This window comes from Callospermophilus lateralis, chromosome 10 (genome assembly GCF_048772815.1).
Source record: "Callospermophilus lateralis isolate mCalLat2 chromosome 10, mCalLat2.hap1, whole genome shotgun sequence".
Lineage (NCBI taxonomy): Eukaryota > Metazoa > Chordata > Mammalia > Rodentia > Sciuridae > Callospermophilus > Callospermophilus lateralis.
Genome location: NC_135314.1, coordinates 124,004,247 through 124,025,249, shown reverse-complemented (window position 1 = coordinate 124,025,249; position 21,003 = coordinate 124,004,247). Strand labels below are relative to the sequence as shown.

Sequence of the window (21,003 nt, the reverse complement as noted above, 5' to 3'; positions counted from 1 at the left end):
TATTTCACTTGCTTAGCATGACAGTCTCTAGTTCCACCCATTTACTGGCAAATACCATAATTTCACTTTTCTTTATGGCTGAGTAATATTCCATTGTGTGTGTGTGTGTGTGTGTGTGTGTGTACGTATATATATATATATATATATACGTACACACACACACACACACACACACACAGACACATACCACATTTTCTTTATCCATTTATCTGTTGAAGCACACTTACATTGGTTCCATTTCTTGGCTATTGTGAATTGAGCTGCTATAAACATTGATGTGGCTGCATCACTGTAGTATGCTGATTTTAAGCCCATTGGGTTTATACTAAGGAGGGGGATAACTGGGTCAAATGGTGGTTCCATTCCAAGTTTTCTAAGGAATCTCCATATTGCTTTCCAGAGGAGTTGTGCCAATTTGCAGTCCTAACAGCAATGTACGAGTGTACCTTTTCCTCCGCATCCTTACCAATATTTATTGTTACTTGTATTCTTGATAATTGCCATTCTGACTGGAGTGAGATGAAATTGCAGTTTAGTTTTAATTTGCATTTCTCTAACTACTAGAGATGTTGAACATTTTTTTCATGTATTTGTTCACCAGTTGGGTTTCTTCTTCTGTGAAGTCCCTATTCAGTTCCTTTGCCCATTTATTGATGGGTTTGTTGTTGTTGTTGTTGTTGTTGTTGTTTTGTTGTTTTTGTTGTTGTTTTGGTGTTGAGGTTTTTGAGTTCTTTGTTTATTCTGGAGATTAATGCTCTATCTGAGGTGCAGATGGCAAAGATTTATTTCCCATTCTGTAGGATCTTTATTTATGTTCTTGATGTTTCTTTGCTGTGAAAAAGCTTTTTAGTTTGATACCATCCCATTTATTGATTCTTGATTTTTACTTTTTGTGCTTTAGGAGTCTTGTTGAGGAATTCAGTTCCTAATATCCAGCATGATGAAGAGTTGGGCCTATGTTTTCTTCTAGTAGACACAGGGTCTCTGGTCTAATGCCTAGGTCCTTGATCTACTTTGAGTTGAATTTTGTGCAGGGTGAGAGATAGGGATTTAATTTCATTTGGCTACATATGGATTTTTGGTATGTTTATGGCACCTTTGTATTTATGTGGGTTTGTCTCTGTGTCTCCTATTCTGTACCATTGGTCTTCATGTCTGTTTTGGTGCCAATACCATGCCATTTTTGTTACTGTTAGCTCTGTAGTATAATTTACAGTTTGGTATCATGATGCCTCCTACTTCACTTTTCTCACTAAGAATGGCTTTGGCTATTCTTGTTTTTCCAAATTAATTTCATGATTGCTTTTTCTGTTTCTATGAAGAATGTCATTGGAATTTTAATGGAAATTGCATTAAATCTGTATAGCATTTTTGGTAGTATGCCCATTTTGACAATATTAATTCTGCCCATCCAAGAACATGGGAAATGTTTTCATCTTCTAAGGTCTTCTTCAATTTCTTTCTTTATAGTGTTCTGTAGTTTTCATTGTAGAGGTCTTTCACCCTTTTGTTAGATTGAGTCCCAGAATTATTTTTTTTTTTTGAAACTATTGTGAATGGGATAGTTTTTCTAATTTCTCTCTCAGTTGATTCATCACTGATGTATAGGAACACAGTTGATTTATTGGTGTTAATTTTATATCCTGCTACTTTGCTGAATTCATTTATGGGTTCTAGTAGTTTTCTGGTGAAGTTTTTTGGATCTTCTAAATATAGAATCATGTCGTCAGAAAATAAAAATAGTTTGAGTTTGTCTTTTCCTGTTTGTATCCCTTTTCTTTTTTATTTCTTTAATCTATCTGATTGCTCTGGCTAGAGTTTCTAGGACTGTGTTGAATGGAAGTGGTGAAAGAGGGCATCCTTGTCTTGTTTCCCTTTTTAGAGGGAATGCTTTCAATTTTTCTCCATTTAGAATGATATTGGCCTTGGGTTTAGAATATATAGCTTTTACAATGTTGAGGTATGTTCCTACTATCCCTAGTTTTTTTCTAGATTCATTCTTAATTCTGCTTTCACCTGTGCAAACTGCATCTTTTGGGCTTTTTCTGATTAGCTTTGGTTGGGTCTGGCCAATAAGAAATGCTGCTAGCAAATAGAAGGGGAGAGGAGAGAAGTTGACATTTCTTCCCACTCTTTTATTCAGCACAGTAACTCTATCCCTCTATAATACAGCTTCTATTCCACAACCTCTTCTCCATGGTTCTGTTTCCTCTAATGTCCCATAACTCCATTCCTAACCCTTATACTTTAGCCCAAGGGATAATAATAGCATCCTCCTCTGGCTAGTTTCTGTATGTCTTTCCATTTCCTTATTTGCTCCTTAACCCTAATAAAACCTAATAATGATTCCAGTGTCTTAGACAAACAAGAACAAACCAAACTGTAAATTAGGAGAAGGAAGGAAATAATAAAGAAGAAAGCAAAAATGAATAAACAGAGACTAAAAGAACAATACAAAGGATCAGTGAAACTAAGAGTTGTTTTTTTGGAAAAATAAAATTGACAAACCTTTAACTAAACTAGTGAAAAGAGAGAGAAGTTCCAAATAAATAAAATTAGAGATGAAAAAGGAGACATTACAGCAGTTACCACTAAAATTCAAAGGATCATTAGGGAATATTGGGAAAAACTATATGTCAATAAACGGGAAAATCTAAAAGCAATGGACAAACTTATGGGCACATATGACTAACTGAAAATGAACTATCTAAAATAAAATATCTAAAAGATGAATAACGAGTAATGAGATTGAAGCAGTAATAAAAAGTCTCCCAACAAAGAAAAGGCAAGGACTGGATAGAGTCATTGCTGAATTGGCCAAACTTTTAAAGAAGAACCAAAAACAGTGCTCTCAGACTATTTATAAAAGAGAAAGGGAAGGAACCATTCCAAACTCATTCTACAAACTAATATTATCCTGCTCTCAGAACTTGGCAGGACACAACAAAAGAAGAAAACTGTAGAACAAAATCCCTGATGAACATAGAAGTAAAAATCCTCACCAAAATATTGGCAAATAGAATTCAGTAGCACATTAAAGAGATCATACACTATGATCAAGTTGGTTTTATTCCAGGGATGCAAGAATGGTTTAACAAATCAATAAACATAATATAGAACATAAATAGAATCAAGGATAAAAATCACATGATCATCTCAATAGATGTAGAAAAAGCCTTTCATAAAAAGCCAACATTCCATTATGATAAAAGCCCTGAATAAGTATAAAATAATCATACCTTGACATAATAAAAGATATATATGGCATACACATATCTGCCGTGACCAGCACAGCCAAACGAACAGGTTCTGGCAAGGAGTGATGAGCGATTGGAAGAAATAAAGAGTCATACACACAGATCTTGAAGATAAAACAGCTGGGCTCAGGTGGAGCACTGTTCTCTGATGGAGAAGCAGGTCTAAAGAATTACACCAGCAATCTTTATTATATATGTGTCTAAATCAGATTAAAGACTGCAAGCATTATTCTTTATATTCATGAAAGTTACAGAGTTAGCGACAGCATGCAACTATTTCCTCAGTTACATTCTACATTTGCAATGTGCAATGTTAGGAGCATTGTGCAGCTCTCAAGAAAGTCCATTGTTTAAAGTTACTAATTTGCGGGCAGATTCAGGAGCAGCAGAACTGATGAAACATTGTGGTTATCTTAGCAAGGAAGTTCCTTCATTCCCAGGAGCTGCCATGCCTGAGAATAAGGTCGAAGCCAATAAGACTCTAGCATGGAGGACATCTCCATAGCAACCAGGCATCCTATGCCTTTGCACAGAAACTTTCCCAGTCACCAAATATGCCACAGCCGTGAAGTCACCAGGGACCCCAATCTCAGACACTGGTCTCCCAGTCACTGTCACCACTCTCCACACATAGCCAACATCATATTGCATGGGGAACATCTGAAAATATTTTCTCTAAGATTAAGGAATAAGACATGGGTGTCTACTCTCAGCACTCTTATTCAATATAACACTAGAAATTCTAGGAAGAGCAATCAGGCAAGAGAAAGAAATAAAAAGTCATATAAGTAGAAAAAGAGGAAGACTTTAAATTATCACTGTTTGCAGATGATGTGGTTCTATATACGCATAAATGTAAGGTCAGGCAATGGTGGCAACCAAAAGGAGGCAGATTTTAAAAGGCTTTATTGAGATTCCACTCCCAGGCAGAACTCTATCAGACCCAGAGAGCAGATAGGAAGAGGGTCTGAGGAGTGACCGGTGGGGACTCAACCAGACTGGAATTTCATGGGGCTTACAGCAAGAAGAGAAGTGCTGTGGACAGGAAAAGGGGTTTTTAGAGTCCTTTGTCCCACTGGAATTGGTTGGAGGAACTGGCTGAGATCCAGGATTGACCAGGAGACCCTGTTGATTGAAAAGCATTTCCATTGGTGCCTGATTGATGTTTCTTTCCCGTACACAGGCTGCTTGGTGCTTTGTTCCTAAGTCACTGCCACCGACCTGAAAATAATATCCTAAATATGCCATCAAAAGACTCTCAGAACTGATAAACAAGTCCAATAAAGTAGCAGAGTACAAAATCAACTACTAAAATCAACAGCTTTTCTATATCCTAATAATGAACTCACTGGAAACAACATCAGGAAAGCAATCTCATTCACAGTAGCCCACCACCCCCATGTACACACACACATAAAGAGATCCCTAGGAATAACCTAGGTAAGAATGTAAAAGACCTCTACAAAGAAACACTGAAGAAAGAAATAGAAGAAGACTCTAGAAAGTGAAAAGACCTCTCATGTTCTTGGACTGGGAAAATTAACATTGTTAAAATGGCCATACTGCTAAAAGTAGTCGACAGATTCAGTGCTGTCATCATCAAAATGCCAATGAAATTCTTCACAGAGATAGAAAAAAATAATCCTAAAATTTCTGTGGAAACACAAATAACCAAAACAATCCTGAGCAAAAATAGTAGTGCTGGAAGCATAAGATCTGATTTTAGAACATGTTACAGAATCTTAATAACAAAAACAATACTTATAGAGCAGTGGAACAGAATAGAGGACCCAGATATAAATCCACACAGCTTTAGCCATCTGATTCCAGACAATGGTGCCAAAAGTTCAACAAATTGTGCTGGAAAAACTGGATATTCAAATGTAAAAGACTGAAACTAGACCCCTGTCTCTTACTCTGTACAAAAAAATCAACCAAATAAATCAAAGACCTTAATATAAGACCTGAAAATTTGAAACTACTAAAAGAAAACAGAGTCCTGCAAGATATTGGACAGGCAGTCATTTCCTGGGTGACTCTAGTGGTTATCTTAGCAAGGAAATTCCTTCATTCTCAGGAGCTGCCATGCCCAGGAAATAAAACAAGACTTGACAAATGAGATTACCTGAAATTAAGAAACTTCTGCACAGCAAAGAAAACAACCAGAAGAGTGAAAAGACAACCTACAGAATGAAAGAAAATCTTTGCTGGCTCCTCACCTGCCAACAAATTAATATCTAGAATACATTTTAAAAACTTAAAGGGCTGAGGTTGTGGCTCAGTGGCAGAGCACTTGCCTCAAACATGAGGGCACTGGGTTCAATCCTCAGCACCACATAAACAAACAAAAATAGAGATACTAAAAAAAAAAAAAAAAACTCAAAGAAAAGTAAATCCAGTCAATAAATGGGAAAAGGAGCTGAGCAATTTTCTAAAATGTTTATATATATATATACATACATACATACATACACACCCACACACATACTTCAAGAAAGAGGAAGTGTAAATGGTCAATAAATATGAAAAGCAATTCTATCTCTTCCCAGTCAGAATGTCTGTTATAAAAACAACAACAGGGGCTGGGGTTGTCGCTCAGTGGTAGAGCATGTACCTTGCATGTGTGAGGCACTGGATTCAATCCTCAGCACCACATAAAAATAAATAAAGATATTATGTCCATCTGCAACTAAAAATATATATATTTAAAACAACAACGACAACAAATGCAGGCAGGAGTGTGGAGGAAAAAGAATAATCCTTTTACACTGTTGGTGGGAATCCTTAGTATACCCACTATGGAAAACAGTATGGAGATTCCTTTAAAAACTAAAAATAGAACTTCTATATGGTGTAGCTGTACCTCACTGAGTATACATCCAAAGGAACTGATGTCAGCATACAGAAGAAACACTTGCATACCCGTATTCACTTTGGCACTGTTCACAATAGCCAAGACATGGAAACAGCCTAGATACCCATCAAGAGATGGATAAATAAAGGCTGGGGTTGTAGCTCAGTGATAGAGTGCTTGCCTAGTATATGTGAGGTACTGGGTTTGATCCTCAGCACCACATGATATAAATAAAGGAATTTAAAAAGAGAGAGATGGATGAATAAAGAAAACATGGCACAGCAGAGGCTTATTCAGCCACAAAGAATGAAATCTTGCCATTTGCGGGTAAGGCAAGATTGGATGGAACTGGAAGACAGCATGTTAAGTGAAATAAACCGACAAAAAGATAAATAGAGGATATATGTATTCAAAATCATGAGAGACAAGGAAAGGATCTGTCACAGATTGGAAAAGACCAATGAGACATAAAAACTAAATGCAGCTAGGCACAGTGGTGCATTTAGTACCATCTGTAATCCCAGCTACTCCAAAGGCTGAGGCAAGAGTGTCACAAGTTGCCTAAATTGCCTCAGCAATTTAGCAAGAACCTGTCAAAATAAAAAGGGTTTGCGGATGTAGCTTTTGGTAGAACACCCTGGGTTCAGTTCTCAGTATAGAAAAAAAAAAATGAATGCACTGTAGAATACTGGAACATAAAAAAATAGTGAAATTTGAATAAGCTTATAATTTATTATTGTATCATCATTCATTTCCTGGTTTCAGTCATTAAACTATGGTTTGTGAGTTGTTACAGGAAGTTAGAAGAAGGGCCTAGGAAATTTCTCCATAATAGTTTTTGCAACTTACTTGTGAGTTCAAAACTGTTTCTAGATTTAAAAACAAACAAAAAAGAAATTATAAGATTCCCTGGTTCTAGACTATATTGGTAGATATATATAGCTAACTGCTCTGAAGAAACAAAAAGATACAGCTAATGTTTGTCCGTTGATGACTAGCCAATAAATAGATTATATCTATGTTGCCCTTATAGTTGCCTCTGGTTTTTAACAATAATTATCTCTAATAGATTCTCTAGGATAAAGTACTTTCAATTTCTAATTAGAAAATAGAAATAGTATTCAGTGTATTAATTATTATAATAATTGTTAGTGATAACAAGATAACAAATTTTAAAATAAACAAAATTCCAAATTACGAACAGATTTGTCCACATTTCTCTTTTAATAAAAATTGATGGACATTAGCTGGCTTACATATTTAACATAGATTTTATTTTATTTTTTTAAAGAGAGAGAGAGAGAGAGAGAATTTTAATATTTATTTATTTTTTATAGTTCTCGGCGGACACAACATCTTTGTTTGTATGTGGTGCTGAGGATCGAACCCAGGCCGCACGCATGCCAGGCGAGCGCGCTACTGCTTGAGTCACATCCCCAGCCCCATTAACATAGATTTTAACTGCATGGGTTTTTTTGCTTATTTGTTTGTTTTCAAAAATTTCTCATGCCTCTAGATAAAGAAAGATAACCATTCTCGTTGGCTTCTGTCATCCTTTTTGTGTAAATATTACTTAACAACCCCTATCAAAATCTGTCAGATGAATTTCTTTGACATTTCCTTTCTTTTCTTCTTTGGTACTGTGAATTGAACTCAGGGGGACTCAACCACTGAGCCACATCCCCAGCCCTATTTTGTATTTTATTTAAAGAAGCAATAAAGAAGCAACTCACTGAGTTGCTTAGCACCTCACCATTGCTGAGACTGGCTTTGAACTCCTATCTCAGCCTCTCGAGCTGCTGGGATTACAAGCGTGTACCACTGCGCCCAACTATCCTTGACATTTTTTGATGTGTTAGAACTATGGTATATACCTCTAATACATTTGATTCACAAATTACCAAATATAGTTAAATTAAAATTTTAACTTACATTTAAGTACACTATACTATGTGTACTTAATGTAAGTATACATAGTGTACTTAAGTATGTATACAGTGTTAAGTTTGCTTACAATAAAATTTAGACTTCAGGTATTAATTAAATTTTAAGTGTATTATTCAGTATTCTAAAATGGCAAATTTGCTTAACTTGTAACTTATTCTACAGGAAGTAAAAAATTCCATAGGGTTTTTTTCAATATAGATTTATTAATTTAGTTTGGGATCTTTTTTAGGATGTGGTGGATACACACCCTGGCCTTACGTTCCTGAAAGATGCTCCAGAATTCCATTCTCGCTATATCACCACGGTAGGTTGACTCTTTTTTTAATTTTTTTTATTTTATTTATTCTAATTAGTTACATATGACAGCAGAATGCAATTCAATTCATAATACACAAATAGAGCACAATTTTTCTTGTCTCTGGTTGAACACAAAAGTAGAGTCACACCATTCGTGTTTTCATACATGTACTTAGGGTATTGATATCTGTCTCATTCCACTATCTTTCTACCCCCATGCCCCCTTCGTTCCCCTCCCTCCTCTTTGCCCTGTATAAAGTTCCTTCATTCCTCCCATGCTCTCCCCTTTATGAATCAGTATCCTTATATCAAAGAAGACATTCAGCATTTGTTTTTTTGGGATTGGCTTACTTCACTTTGCGTCATATTCTCCAAAACCATCATTTACCTGCAAATGCCATAATTTTATTCTCTTTTAATGCTGAATAATATTTCACATTTTCTTTATCCATTCATCTACTGAAAGGTATCTAGGTTGTATCCATAATTTAGCTATTGTGAATTGTGCTGCTGTAAACATTGATGTGGCTGTGTTCCTGTAGTATGCTGTTTTTAAGGGTTGATCTCTATTTTATCTTAATGTGTTAAGTCCCAAGTTTTCAATTCTGCAAATATTTTAATTAAAGCGATACAAGTATGTTAAAATAGGTTGGAAATCATAATCTAGAGCTTATTATACAACTTATTATAATAATACTAATGAATATTATGACTGATCATCACCTGTTTTCTCAAAAGAGTAGAATTCTAAAAATATTTATTTATTTCAAAGTTATCAGAAGTGGTATATTTATTGCTCAATTTAAGGTTTTTAGGCATTCCTTAAATGGAATGATAGGACATAATAGGTTAATATTAAAGCACTTTTTTTATCACTGTATAGTATCCAGGTTTTCAGATCATTATCCAGAAGGTAACATGGGTTATAATGATTATTTTGAGTGGAAGGAAAATAGTATAAATTCAAAGTAATAATTTCTTCATTTGTATCCATTTCCCTTCTTATATGTGTTCAGTGCTTAAAAGAGGACTCTTAATAGGGCTGGGGTTGTGTCTCAGCGGTAGAGTGCTTGCCTTGCACACATGAGGCACTGAGTTCGATCCTCAGCACCATAAAAATAAATAAATAATATAAAGATATTGTGTTCATCTACAACTAAAAAAAAAAATTTTTAAAGAAGACTCTTAATATAAACAAAATTAAGTAGTATATCCGTTCTGCTTTTATGATATATACCTTTGCTCTATCATGAATATTAATATCCTTTTGATCTTTAGAATTTTCAAATAATACTGAAAATAATTTTCAACAGTTCTAGAAAGAGATGTGTCCCTAGTACTTCAAAGGTAGAACTAGAAAAATAATGAGAAATTGCTTAGTATAAACAGAAAATAAATCATCTATGAATCTAAAGTAATGTAATCACAGTCCATTTTGTGAGGGGCTCTCACTCCCTGTTTCTCAGGCACAGCTTCAGTCAGTCACAGGGCAGTCAGTTCCTACATTCCTGCCCTAACTCCAAGATCATCTCTAGGGCATCCCATACATTCAGGACAGGCATGACTCACATTCTCTGATAAACTCAAGTGAGATGTCCCTTGCCTCTACTGCTTTTCTTGTTTTTTTGTTTTGTTTTGTTTTGTTTTTTTTACTCCTCTTGTAGGAACTTCTTTCTTTGCTCTTCCACTAGCTCTCTCTTATCACTGTAAAATTTTGTAAGATTTTTGTGAGCCAGAAGGTGTCACTGTCATCTAAGACTATCTCACAAGCTATTTTTGCTCATTAACCACAACACTAAACTAAATTACCTCCAGCCACTCTGATTTTTCACTTGGATTACTTCTAATTGGTCTTTCCATTCTACTCTTACTGCCCAGTAGTCTAGTTTCCCCATAGCAAATAGAGTTATCCTTTAAAAATGTAAGTTAGATCATGTCACTCTTCTGCTCAAACCCTCCAGTGGTTTCCCATCTCACTCAGATCAAAGCTACAGTACTTGCCAACCCTCTGTAACTCACCCCACCCCCACTCATACTTTTACAGCCCTTCTCTCTGACCTCCTCTTTGCTGTTCCTGTGCAGACCAAGCCCACTTTTGCCTCAGGTGCATTCCACTGTCCTCTGCTTGGAATGCTCTTCTGCCAATTGCCACTTACATCAGTCCTCCCTCACTTTATCCAGATACCTGCTGGTGTATTCTGTCAACACTCTTTGCCTTCTTGACCCATATTTTCACTCTGCTTCCTCCCCCACACTCTGTGTTCCTTTTTCCTGCTTTATTTTTCTTCTTTACTCTTATTAATTGATATTTAAATTGTACTGTATTTATTGTTCATCTCCTTCTATATAATACAAATTCCTTGAGAGCAAGAGCTTTGTCTTTATTTTTCACTGCTCTCTGCCCAGTACTTAGAATAGTGCCTGACACATAATAGACACACATTATTTATTTATTGAGTGAATACGTAAAATTATTCTTGCTTAAGAATTCTGCATTAACTCTACCAGCAATCCTAAAGGAGATTATTGGGTTCTTGTTGTTGGCTCTTCTGTAAACTCTGGGCACATTAACAGCATAATTTAGAAACATAGGAGTTGAGAAAGATCTAAGAAATAATAAAGTACAACCTTCAGCTAATTCAGAAAATACTCTTTAAAGAGGAACCTTTTATTGGAATCATTCTTAGAAAAGATGTTAATAAACAGAAAAGTAACACAGATAAGTTTTCTTTTTCTGTTTTCTTGTTTGATATTTTCTGAATTATTTGGACCTATAATTGTCTGTGGGTCATCTAGCAAGTAGTCCTAAGAAGACTTATGATTTTTAAAATGAAAAGCCATGAAGTCATTTTGTTCATGTATAATTTACATTTTCATTAATTCTGTCATGTTAATGATCATTGAACAAAAAAAAACCATACTGGTCAATTAACAGAGTACATTAATTATCTCTGCTGTCATATTTTTCATGGTATTTGCACATTATTGTTTGTATTTGTTAAACTTACAATTTGTTGTATTATTCTGCTTTATCCCCAATTCACAAAAGTGAATCCATTACTCAGAAGTAGTCATTAACCAAGAAATACTTGTGATGAAACATAATAATATAGCAAATCAAAACAGCATTACAGGGCTAGGGATGTGACTCAAGCGGTAATGCGCTCACCTGGCATGCACGGGCCACTGGGTTCGATCCTCAGCATCACATAAAAATAAAATAATAAAAGATGTTGTGTTCACCAAAAACTAAAAAATATATATTAAAAAATTCTCTCTCTCTCAAAAAAAAATTTTAAAAAAACAGCATTACAGCATAAATAGTAAACAAGATTCAAATGGGAATACAGAATGTAATCTATATGTACTAAGACAAGTGATTGCTCTTGTAATAATCTCATATTACCCCCCCAAAAAAGAAAAGTGAAACTAAAAGGTATAACAATGAACAACTGGAAATAAAATTTTATGCACTTGTTCTCCTTAGTGAAACCTGGTAAAATAATAACATGAAATCATTGAAACTTTTGTATTATTTCATAGTACAATGAGTTTTTCTAGAACAAATGTCAAATAAGGCCTTCCAGTATGAAATTCATTGATGATGTCATTAGGCACAAAAGTACCATACTAAAGCATTGTCTTCTATCCTGCTTATATATCAAAAACAGATATTACACTGTTTCTAAGAAACTTATAAAGATCAGCCTCAGAATTAATGACAAATAGCTCCAAAGAGCAAAATCATTTTATCATATGACCCTGTTGAATATCATATAATCTCAGTGGCATATAGGGTAGAACCATAATACCCAGGCTGAGCATCATTAATCCAAACTTTGAAATGCTCCAAATCTGAAATTGTTTGCTCATTAGCACTCAAAAAGTCTTGGATTTAGGCTGGGCATGGTGACACACCACAGGCCTGAGTCAGGCGTGTCACAAAGGTCAAGGCTAGCCTGAGATCCTGTTTCAAAATTTTAAAATGTTTAAAGAGATGGGGATGTAGGTCAGTGATAGAGTGCTTGCCTAGCATGAATGAAGCTCTGGGTTCAATTCCCAGTACTGCACACATGTGCACGCACACACACACACACACACACACACACACTCATTCATTCTCATATTCTCTCTCTCTCTCTCTCTCTCTGTCTCTCTCTCTCTCAGATTTTGGAGCATTTCAGATTAGGGATATTCAACCAATAAAGTGTATGCACATGTTCCAAAATCCCAAACATTCTGAAACCTGAAATATCTCTAGTGTTATCACTTGGATAAGGGAACTCAGCCTTTATTCTGTATTATGTATACATGCTAGTGTTCTTCAATTACATCACTTTACACTTGGAAGAAACCACTGAGACAAAGCATGACTCAAAAATTAGCTTGTAGGTGGGATGTTGGACAACTCTTAATTCTTTAAAAACCTTTACCACAGCTGGCCTCGGTGGTGCACACCTGTAATCCCAGTAGCTCAGGAGGCTGGATCACAAGTTCAAAGCTAGCCTCAGCAAAATCTAGGCACTAAGCAACTCAGTGAGACCCTGTCTCTGAATAAAATACAAAATAGGGTTAGGAATATGGATCAGTGGTAGAGTGCCCCTGTGTTCAATCCCCATTACCCTCCTTCCCCCGCAAGTAAAAAACCTTTACTATAGGGCTGGGGTTGTGGCTCAGTGGTAGAGTGCTTGCCTAGCATATGTGAGGCACTGAATATAAATAAAGGTCCATCAACAACTAAAAAAAAAAAATGTTTAAAAAAAACCCTTTACTATAGGAAAAGACTTTCGGTTTGTTTAGGTAATTATTTTGTCAGCTGTTCTTAGACTGAAAAGACTAAATAAGTGATTGCATTAGACTAAATAAGTGATTATTTAGACTAATAAGTGATTACATACATCTACTGGAGAATGACATTGGCCGAATTACATTGTTGTACTGTGTGCCTATACGAATATGTAACAACAAATCCCAACATTCTGCACAACTATAGTGCAGAAATAAAAATATGGAAAAAATAAATGCACCAAAAGTCAATCCATATTCCTTCTTTATTTCACAAAAGAGTTAACAATTGAGTGGCTGGGGCTGGGGCTTAGTGGTAGAGTGCTCACCTAGCACGCATAAGGGACCACATAAAGATAAAAATAAAGATATTATGTCCACCTACAACTAAAAAATAAATGTTAAAAAAAAGAGTTAACAAATAAGAAATAAGCCTCTTGATATTGAATGAAAATGAAATTTAGAAATACCAGCAAATTGTAGCCCTTGAGTTTGCAGTTTTGCATCCTGTACAAAGATTACCAGTGGAATGAAAGACTCCACTTATGCCAACCTTTGAGGGAATGGTGCTTACATGAGTTTTTAAAATAATCAATGAAATTTAAAATATTTCTTTATGACACTGGTGCTGTCAGTAAAGATGTTTCTGTAATTTGCTCAGATGGTGTCTTAGTGGTGTGTTCAGTATCTTGATTGGCCCAACTTCATCACTTTAGGCTGAAATGCCAGCTTTTTAATTGTTGAAGACAAGGTATTGATATTTCCTAAGAAATCTAAGTTGTTTGGTGATGACTGCTCATCACTGAGAGCTTATTAACTCCCCTTGAAAATTTGGCTCTTGACACCAAAAGAAATCACTTTTATTAGATACATTTTAAATTATTTACTTATTTTTCATTTATTTGGTACTGGGGACTGAACCCAGAGTTACTGTACTACTGAGCTATACCCTCAGCCCTTTATTTTGTATTTTGAGACAGGATCTCCCTAAATTGCCCAGGCTGGTCTCCAACTTGTTATCCTCCTATTTAAGTTTCCTGAGTAGCTGAGATTACAGGCATGAGCCACCAGCCTGGCCCAGGTACATTTTTTGAATTGTCCAAATTTTACAAAGACATACTTTTCAGAGTCTGGATTTATAATCCATCCATCACTGCTTGCCAAGTGGAAGACCCAGGCTTCTAGCATTCGAGTGTGTTGATCTGCACTCACGTCATCTACAGTGAGGAAGTCTTTATAATTTCTGAACCCGCATTTAGTCTATTTTCAAAAGCCATATGGCAGGTCCACGAAACACTTCTATTCCTGGTGGTCTATACTTGTGAAGTGGAGGTTTTGATATTTTTATAATTGTGATTAATTTTTATGTATTTAAAAATGGTAGACCAAAAGTTAGAAAAATAAAACCATAATTTAGTACCAGCTGCTACATGCTTTTACCACTAGATGGTATTCCTGCCTAAGCAATCTAAAGTGCTGAATCAGTAATGTGGAAACCAGCAAACATGTTAATGAAGTGGGGCTACTGAATAAGGAGATTTAGGCTATGGAAAAATGGAATACAGATACATTATTTTATGGTGCTAGATAAGTAGGTTAGCAGAGGCTAAAAATAGGGAAACCTAAAAAACTACAAGCACATTTTTTAAATTCTGTCAAAAAGAACAAAAAAAAGAAGAAAAGTAAAATAAGTAAAAATAAATTTTAAGTTAGTATGTCTATAAATAATATACTTGAGTATATAAGTATAAAATTTAGATAGGAAACAGACTTTAAATTTATCAAAAATAAAGAAATAAGGATAAAATCTAATGCTACTCAAAAGAATTTGGTGAGTATGTTGAATTCACATTTCAATTATAGCTTTATAGTTATACATAATAGTTGGATTCATCTTGATAAGCTCATACATTTAGGGAATTCAGTTTCAGTTCATGATTCTCCCCTTTTCTCTCCTGTCCTCCTTCCTTTTCTATTTTCCTTCCCCTACTCTACTATAGTTTTCCCCTTTATTTATTTATATTTAATTCATTCTTTTTACTTATGCATTAATGTGAAATTCCCTATGGTATATTTATATATGCACATAACATGATTTTTTAAGAATTCATTCTGCATTGCCTCCCCTTACCCTTCCCTTCAGTCTGCCTCTCAATCTCCTTCTTCTACATTACTGATCTTCCCTTTATCTTTATGATATCTCATCCTTCCCTTCCCTTAATTTTACTCTAGTTTTTGCATGTGATAGAAAACATTCAACCTTGGAATTTCTGAGTTTGGCTTATTTCACTTAGGATGATATTCTCCATTTACCTATGAATGCCATAATTTAATTCTTTTTTAGGGTCAAGTAGAACTCCACTATACATATATTTCACAATTTCTTCATCTGTTCATTAATTGATAGGCTCTTGGGTTGATTCCATAATTTAGCTATGATGAATTATGCTGCTGTGAACACTGAGGTAGCTGTATCACTATACTATGCCAATTTTAGATCTATGGGAAAAATACCAAAGAGTAGAATAACTGGGTCATAGAGTGGTTCCATCCCTAGTTTTCTGAGGAATCTCCAAAATTATTCTTTTCACCAACAATATACAAGTGTATCTTTTTCCCTGCAACTTCACCAACATTTATTATTGCTTGTATTCTCGATCATTGCCATCTGACTGGACTGAAGTAAAATATTATTGTAATTTTTATTTAGATTACCCTGTTTGCTAGAGATGTTGAACATTTTTTCATGTATGTGTTGGCCATTTGTGTTTCTTTCATGGAGAAGTTTCTGTTTAGTTCTTTTGTTGATTTATTGATGTGTTACTTGAGTTTTGTTTTGTTTTTGGTACAGGGCACTTAACCACTGAGCCATATCCCCATCCCTTTTTTATTTTATTTAGAGACAGGTTCTCACTGAGTTGCTAAGTGCCTTGCTAATCTGCTGATGCTGGTTTTGATCTCACGATCCTCCTGCCTCAACCTCCCAAGTTGCTAGGATTACAAGCATATGCCATTGTGCCCAGCTTGATTTCTTTATGTATTTTGGAAAATAGCTGGCAAATATTTTCTTCAATTCTGTAGGCTCTCTCTTCATGCTGTTAATTGTTTCCTTTCCTTTGCAGAAACTTTTTAGTTTAATGGCATCTCACTTACTGATTCTTGGTTTTATTTCTTGCACTTTGGGGGCCTTGTTAAGGAAAACAGTGCCAGCACCTATATGATGGAGTGTTGACCCTGTGTATTCTTCTAGCATTTGCAGGGTTTCTGGTCTAATTCCTAAGTCTTCCTTTTTTTTTTTTTTTTTTTTTTTTTTTTTTTTTTTTGCAGTATCGCCCTTTTAACAAGTTAATATTCTTTTTTATTGATTTTATTATTTTTTAAATATACAACAACAGTGGAATGTTTCATTTTCTACATATAGCTATCCATTTTCCCCAGCACCATTTGTTCAAAAAGCTGTCTTTTCACCAGGATATATTCTTGGCACCTTTGTCAAAGATCAGATGGCTATAGGTATGTGGATTGGTCCCTGGTCTTCTATTCTGTTCCCTTGATCTTCATTTCTATTTTTATGCCAATACCATGCTGTTTTTGTTACTATAATTCTGTAGTATAATTTCAGATCAGATAGTGTGATGCTTCCTGCTTCGCTTTTCCTTGCTTTGGTCATTCTGGGTCTCTTATTCTTCCAAATGAATCTAAGAATTGTTATTTTTCTAATTCTGTAAATAATGTCATTGATATTTTGGTGGGAACTAGATTGAATATGTATATTGATTTTGGTAATATGGCCATTTTGACAATATTTATTCTGCCTATCCAAAAATATGGGAAGTCTTTCTACCTTCTAAAGTCTTTTTTGGTTTCTTTCTTCATTATTCCATAATGTCCATTGTAAAGCTCTTTTACTCCTTGATTATATTAATTGCACTGCCAAGGTGGTAGTTTTGTTTGTTTGCTTGTTCTGAGGTTATTGTAAGTAGGATGATTTTCCTAATTTCTTTCTTGTCTCAATCACTGTTAAAGTATAAGAAAGCTATTGATTTATGGGTGTTGATCTTGTATCCTGCTACTTTGCTGAACTCGTTCATAAGCTTTAAAAGTCTTCTGGTGGAGTTTTTTGTTATTGTTTTGTTTTGTTGAGTCTTCTAGATCTAGGATTATGTAATAAGCAAAGATAGTTTGGCTTCTTTTATTCCTATTTGTATCCCTTTTGATTTCCTTTTCTACCTGATCACTGTGGCTAATGTCTTGAGGACTATATTGAATATGCGTGGTAAATGTGGACAGCCTTATCTTTTTCCTGATTTTAGCAGAAATGATTGAAGTTTTTCTCCATTCAGTATGATGTTGGCTTTGGGTCTGTCATATATGGCTTTTACCATGTTGAGGTAAGTTCCTTTGATCCCTCACTTCTCCAGCATTTTTAATACAAATAGGTGCTGGATCTTATCAGAGATCCTTATCTATTGAGATTATTATGAGATTCTTGTCCTTAATTCTGTTTAAGTGGTGAATTACATTTATTGATTTGTGAATTTTGAACCAACCTTGTGCCCCTAGAATAAAACTCACTTGATCATGGTGTATTATCTTTTTGATGTGTTTTTGAATGCTGTATGCTAATAATATATTAAGGATTTTTACATCTGTGTTTATCAGGAATGTTGGTCTATAGTTTTCTTTCCTTGATGCATCTTTGGTTTTGGTATCAGGGTTTTAATGGTTTCGTTGAGTGTATTTTGGGAGTGTTCCCTCCCTTTCAGTTTCCTGAAAAATTTGAGAAAGACTGGTGTTAGTTCTTCTGTAAAGGTGTGGCAGAACTCAGCTGACAATCTATCAGGTCCTGGCTTTTTTTTTTTTTTTTTTTTTTTTTTTAGTCAAAGATGGACACAATATCTTTATATTGTTTATTTTTATGTGATGCTGAGGATCAAACAGTGTTTCACATGTGCGAGGCAAGTGTCTACCATTGAGCCACAACCCCAGCCCCTGGGCTTTTGTTTTTATCGAAGGCTTTTAATTGCTATTTTAATTTCATTACTTGATATTGGTCTGTTTAGATTTTCTATATCTCTCAGATTCAATTTGCGCAGGTCATATGTGTCTAGAAATTTGTCAGTGTTTTCCAGATTTTCTAGTTTATTGGAGTATAAATTTTCAAAGTAAGTTCTCATAATCCTTGATTTTACAAGGGTCTGTGATATCTCCTTTTTCTTTTGTGATCTTGTTGATTTGCTTCTTCTCATTCTTAGTTTGGCTAAGGTTTTGTCAATCTTATTTATCTTTGTGAAAAACAACTATTCATTGCATTGATCTTGTTCTCAATTTCACTGATTTCAGCTCTCATTTTAATTATTTCCAGTCTTCTACTGGTTTTGGAGTTAGTTTTGTTTTTCTAAGCCCTTGAGGTAGACCATAAGCTTATTCATTGGGGATCTGTTTTTTTTTTTTTTTTTTTTTAATGCAGGCACTCAGTTCTATAAATTTTCCTTTTAAAATTGTTTTCATATTGTCCCCATGATTTTGTTATAGTGTATCTTTGTTCTCATTCATTTCTAAAAATTTCTTGTTTTCTACTCTCATTTCTTCTTTGATCTATTCTTCATTTAAGAGAGTAGTATTTACATATGTTTACATAGTTTCCATATTTTTCTCGCTGCTGATTTCCTAGTTTCATTCCACTACAATCTAATAGGATGCATGGGGTTATATTGATTTTTTTTTTTTTTTGGCATTTCTAAGATTTCCTTTGTGGCCTAGAATATGGTATATTTTGGAAGATGTTCCATGTGCTGCTAAAGCAGTAAATTCAGCTGTTTTGGGGTGAAATATTCTGTAGATGTCTATTAGGTCCATTTGATTTATAGTTTTATTTTTATATGTAATTGGTTGTACTGACATTTGGAACATAAATGTTTATTATTGTTAATATCTTCGTGTTGGATTGTTCCTTTTATCAGGACATAGTGACTTTCTTATCTATTCAGATTAATTTTTGCTTGAAATCTGCTTTGTCAGATATGATAATAGTTATTCCTGCTTGTTTTCAGGGTCCTTATGCATGGAATAATTTTTTCCATCCTTTTACCTTCAGACTGTGGGTGTCTTTGCGTGTCAGATGAGTCTCTTGTAAACAGCATATGGTTAGCTTTTTTTTTTTTTTTTTTTTTTGCCCTTTTCAATGCTTTATTCACTCAACTCACTCAATACAATTTCACTCTATAGGTTCTTAATCAAGAAAACGACAATCCTTAATGCTGGGCACTGCAAGAGACATACATAATCAATTCACGGCAATTAATTCTAGATTAATTATTCACAGCAAACAATTCTAGATTAATTCTAAGCACTGCAAACACATTTAACTGTGACAGGCTCATGACAGACATTCCCTCTACGTGCCAAGCTCAAGTGTCAGATCAGAAGTCTCAAGCCTTAGGCTCTAAGTCCACTGATGCCCACTCACTCAGTCCACGGTGATCAGGTCAGGGACCAAGGCAGGCTTCCCCTGGGGTGGAGCTGATGGCCAGGTGAGGAGGCAGTCCTAGGGAGAAGTTGTGGCTCTCACCAAGGTCAAGAGGCTGCTGTAGAGTTTGAGAGCAGTGAGAACAACACAGAGGATCAGACAGATGAGAAGGGCTGGGATGTCAGTCCAGGTCCTCACATCAGTGTGTGCATCAGTGTTGGCTGCTCATATGGTTAGTTATTGCTTTTTGATCCATTCTTCTAATCTGTGTCTTTTAATTGGGGAATTAAGATCATTAACCTTCAGTATTAGTATGGATATGTGTTTGTGATTTCCTGCCACTTTTTGTCTTGACTCTCGTTTAGTGGATTATTTTTCCATTGGATTTCTGCTGTTTGGGAGCTTTGGGAATTTTTTTAAGGAAATCAAATAAAGATTTTAACTATACTATATTCTCAGTCCCAGAAAGTAATTCTTCTTACGCTAGAGGTATCACCAGATGCCATCTGCATAGGATTTCCCGTTTATTCCTCACACTGTTACTGAATCAGTTCTGTTTTGCCCACTACACAGAATGCCAATCAGAGTTTTGCAAAGGAGAAAGGTTTTTTTAATTTATTTATTTATTCTAATTTGTTATGCATGATAGCAGAATGCATTTCAATTCATAGTACACGTCTAGAGCATAATTTTTCATGTTTCTGGTTGTATACAAAGTAGAGTCACACCATTTGTGTCTTTACATGTGCTTAGGGTAATGATGTCCACCTCATTCCACCATCTTTCCTATCCCCATACACCCTTTCCTTTCCTCCCTCCCCTTTGCCCTATCTAAAGTTCCTCCATTCCTCCCATGCTCCCCACCACATCCCTGTTATAGATCGGCATACACATATCAGAGAAAACATTTAGTATTTGGCTTTATGGGATTAGCTTACTTAGCATAATATTCTCCAGTTCTATCCATTTACCTATGCCATAATTTTATTCTCTTTTAATGCTGAGTAATATTCCACTGGGTGTATGTGTATGTGTATGTGTGTGTGTGTGTGTGTGTGTGTGTATATATATATATCACATTTTCCTTATCCATTCTCTACCAAAGGGCAACTAGGTTGGTTCCACAATTTTGCTATTGTGAATTGTACTGCTATAAACATTGATGTCATTGCATCACTGTACTATGCTGTTTTTAAGTCTTTTGGGTATAAACCGAGGAATAGGATAGCTGGATCAAATGGTGGTTCCATTTCAAGTTTTCCAAGGAATCTCCATACTGCTTTCCATATTGGTTGCACCAATTTGTGGTCCCACTGGCAATGTATGAGTGTGCCTTTTTCCCCACATCCTCATTAATATTTATTGTTGTTTGTATTCTAACTACCTGCCATTTT

General features: G+C 35.1%; 1 protein-coding gene across 6 annotated transcripts in view; it reads left to right on the top strand.

Moving 5' to 3' along the window:
* Ppp2r3a (protein phosphatase 2 regulatory subunit B''alpha) overlaps positions 1-21,003 on the top strand; it is a 160,729-nt gene that overhangs the window by 88,096 nt on the left and 51,630 nt on the right. For all 6 annotated transcript variants that reach the window (XM_076868997.2, XM_076868994.2, XM_076868995.2 and 3 more), the window contains one exon: positions 8,288-8,362. In XM_076868997.2, coding sequence (XP_076725112.1) covers positions 8,288-8,362 — 75 coding nt within the window. The remainder of the gene's footprint in view (positions 1-8,287; positions 8,363-21,003) is intronic.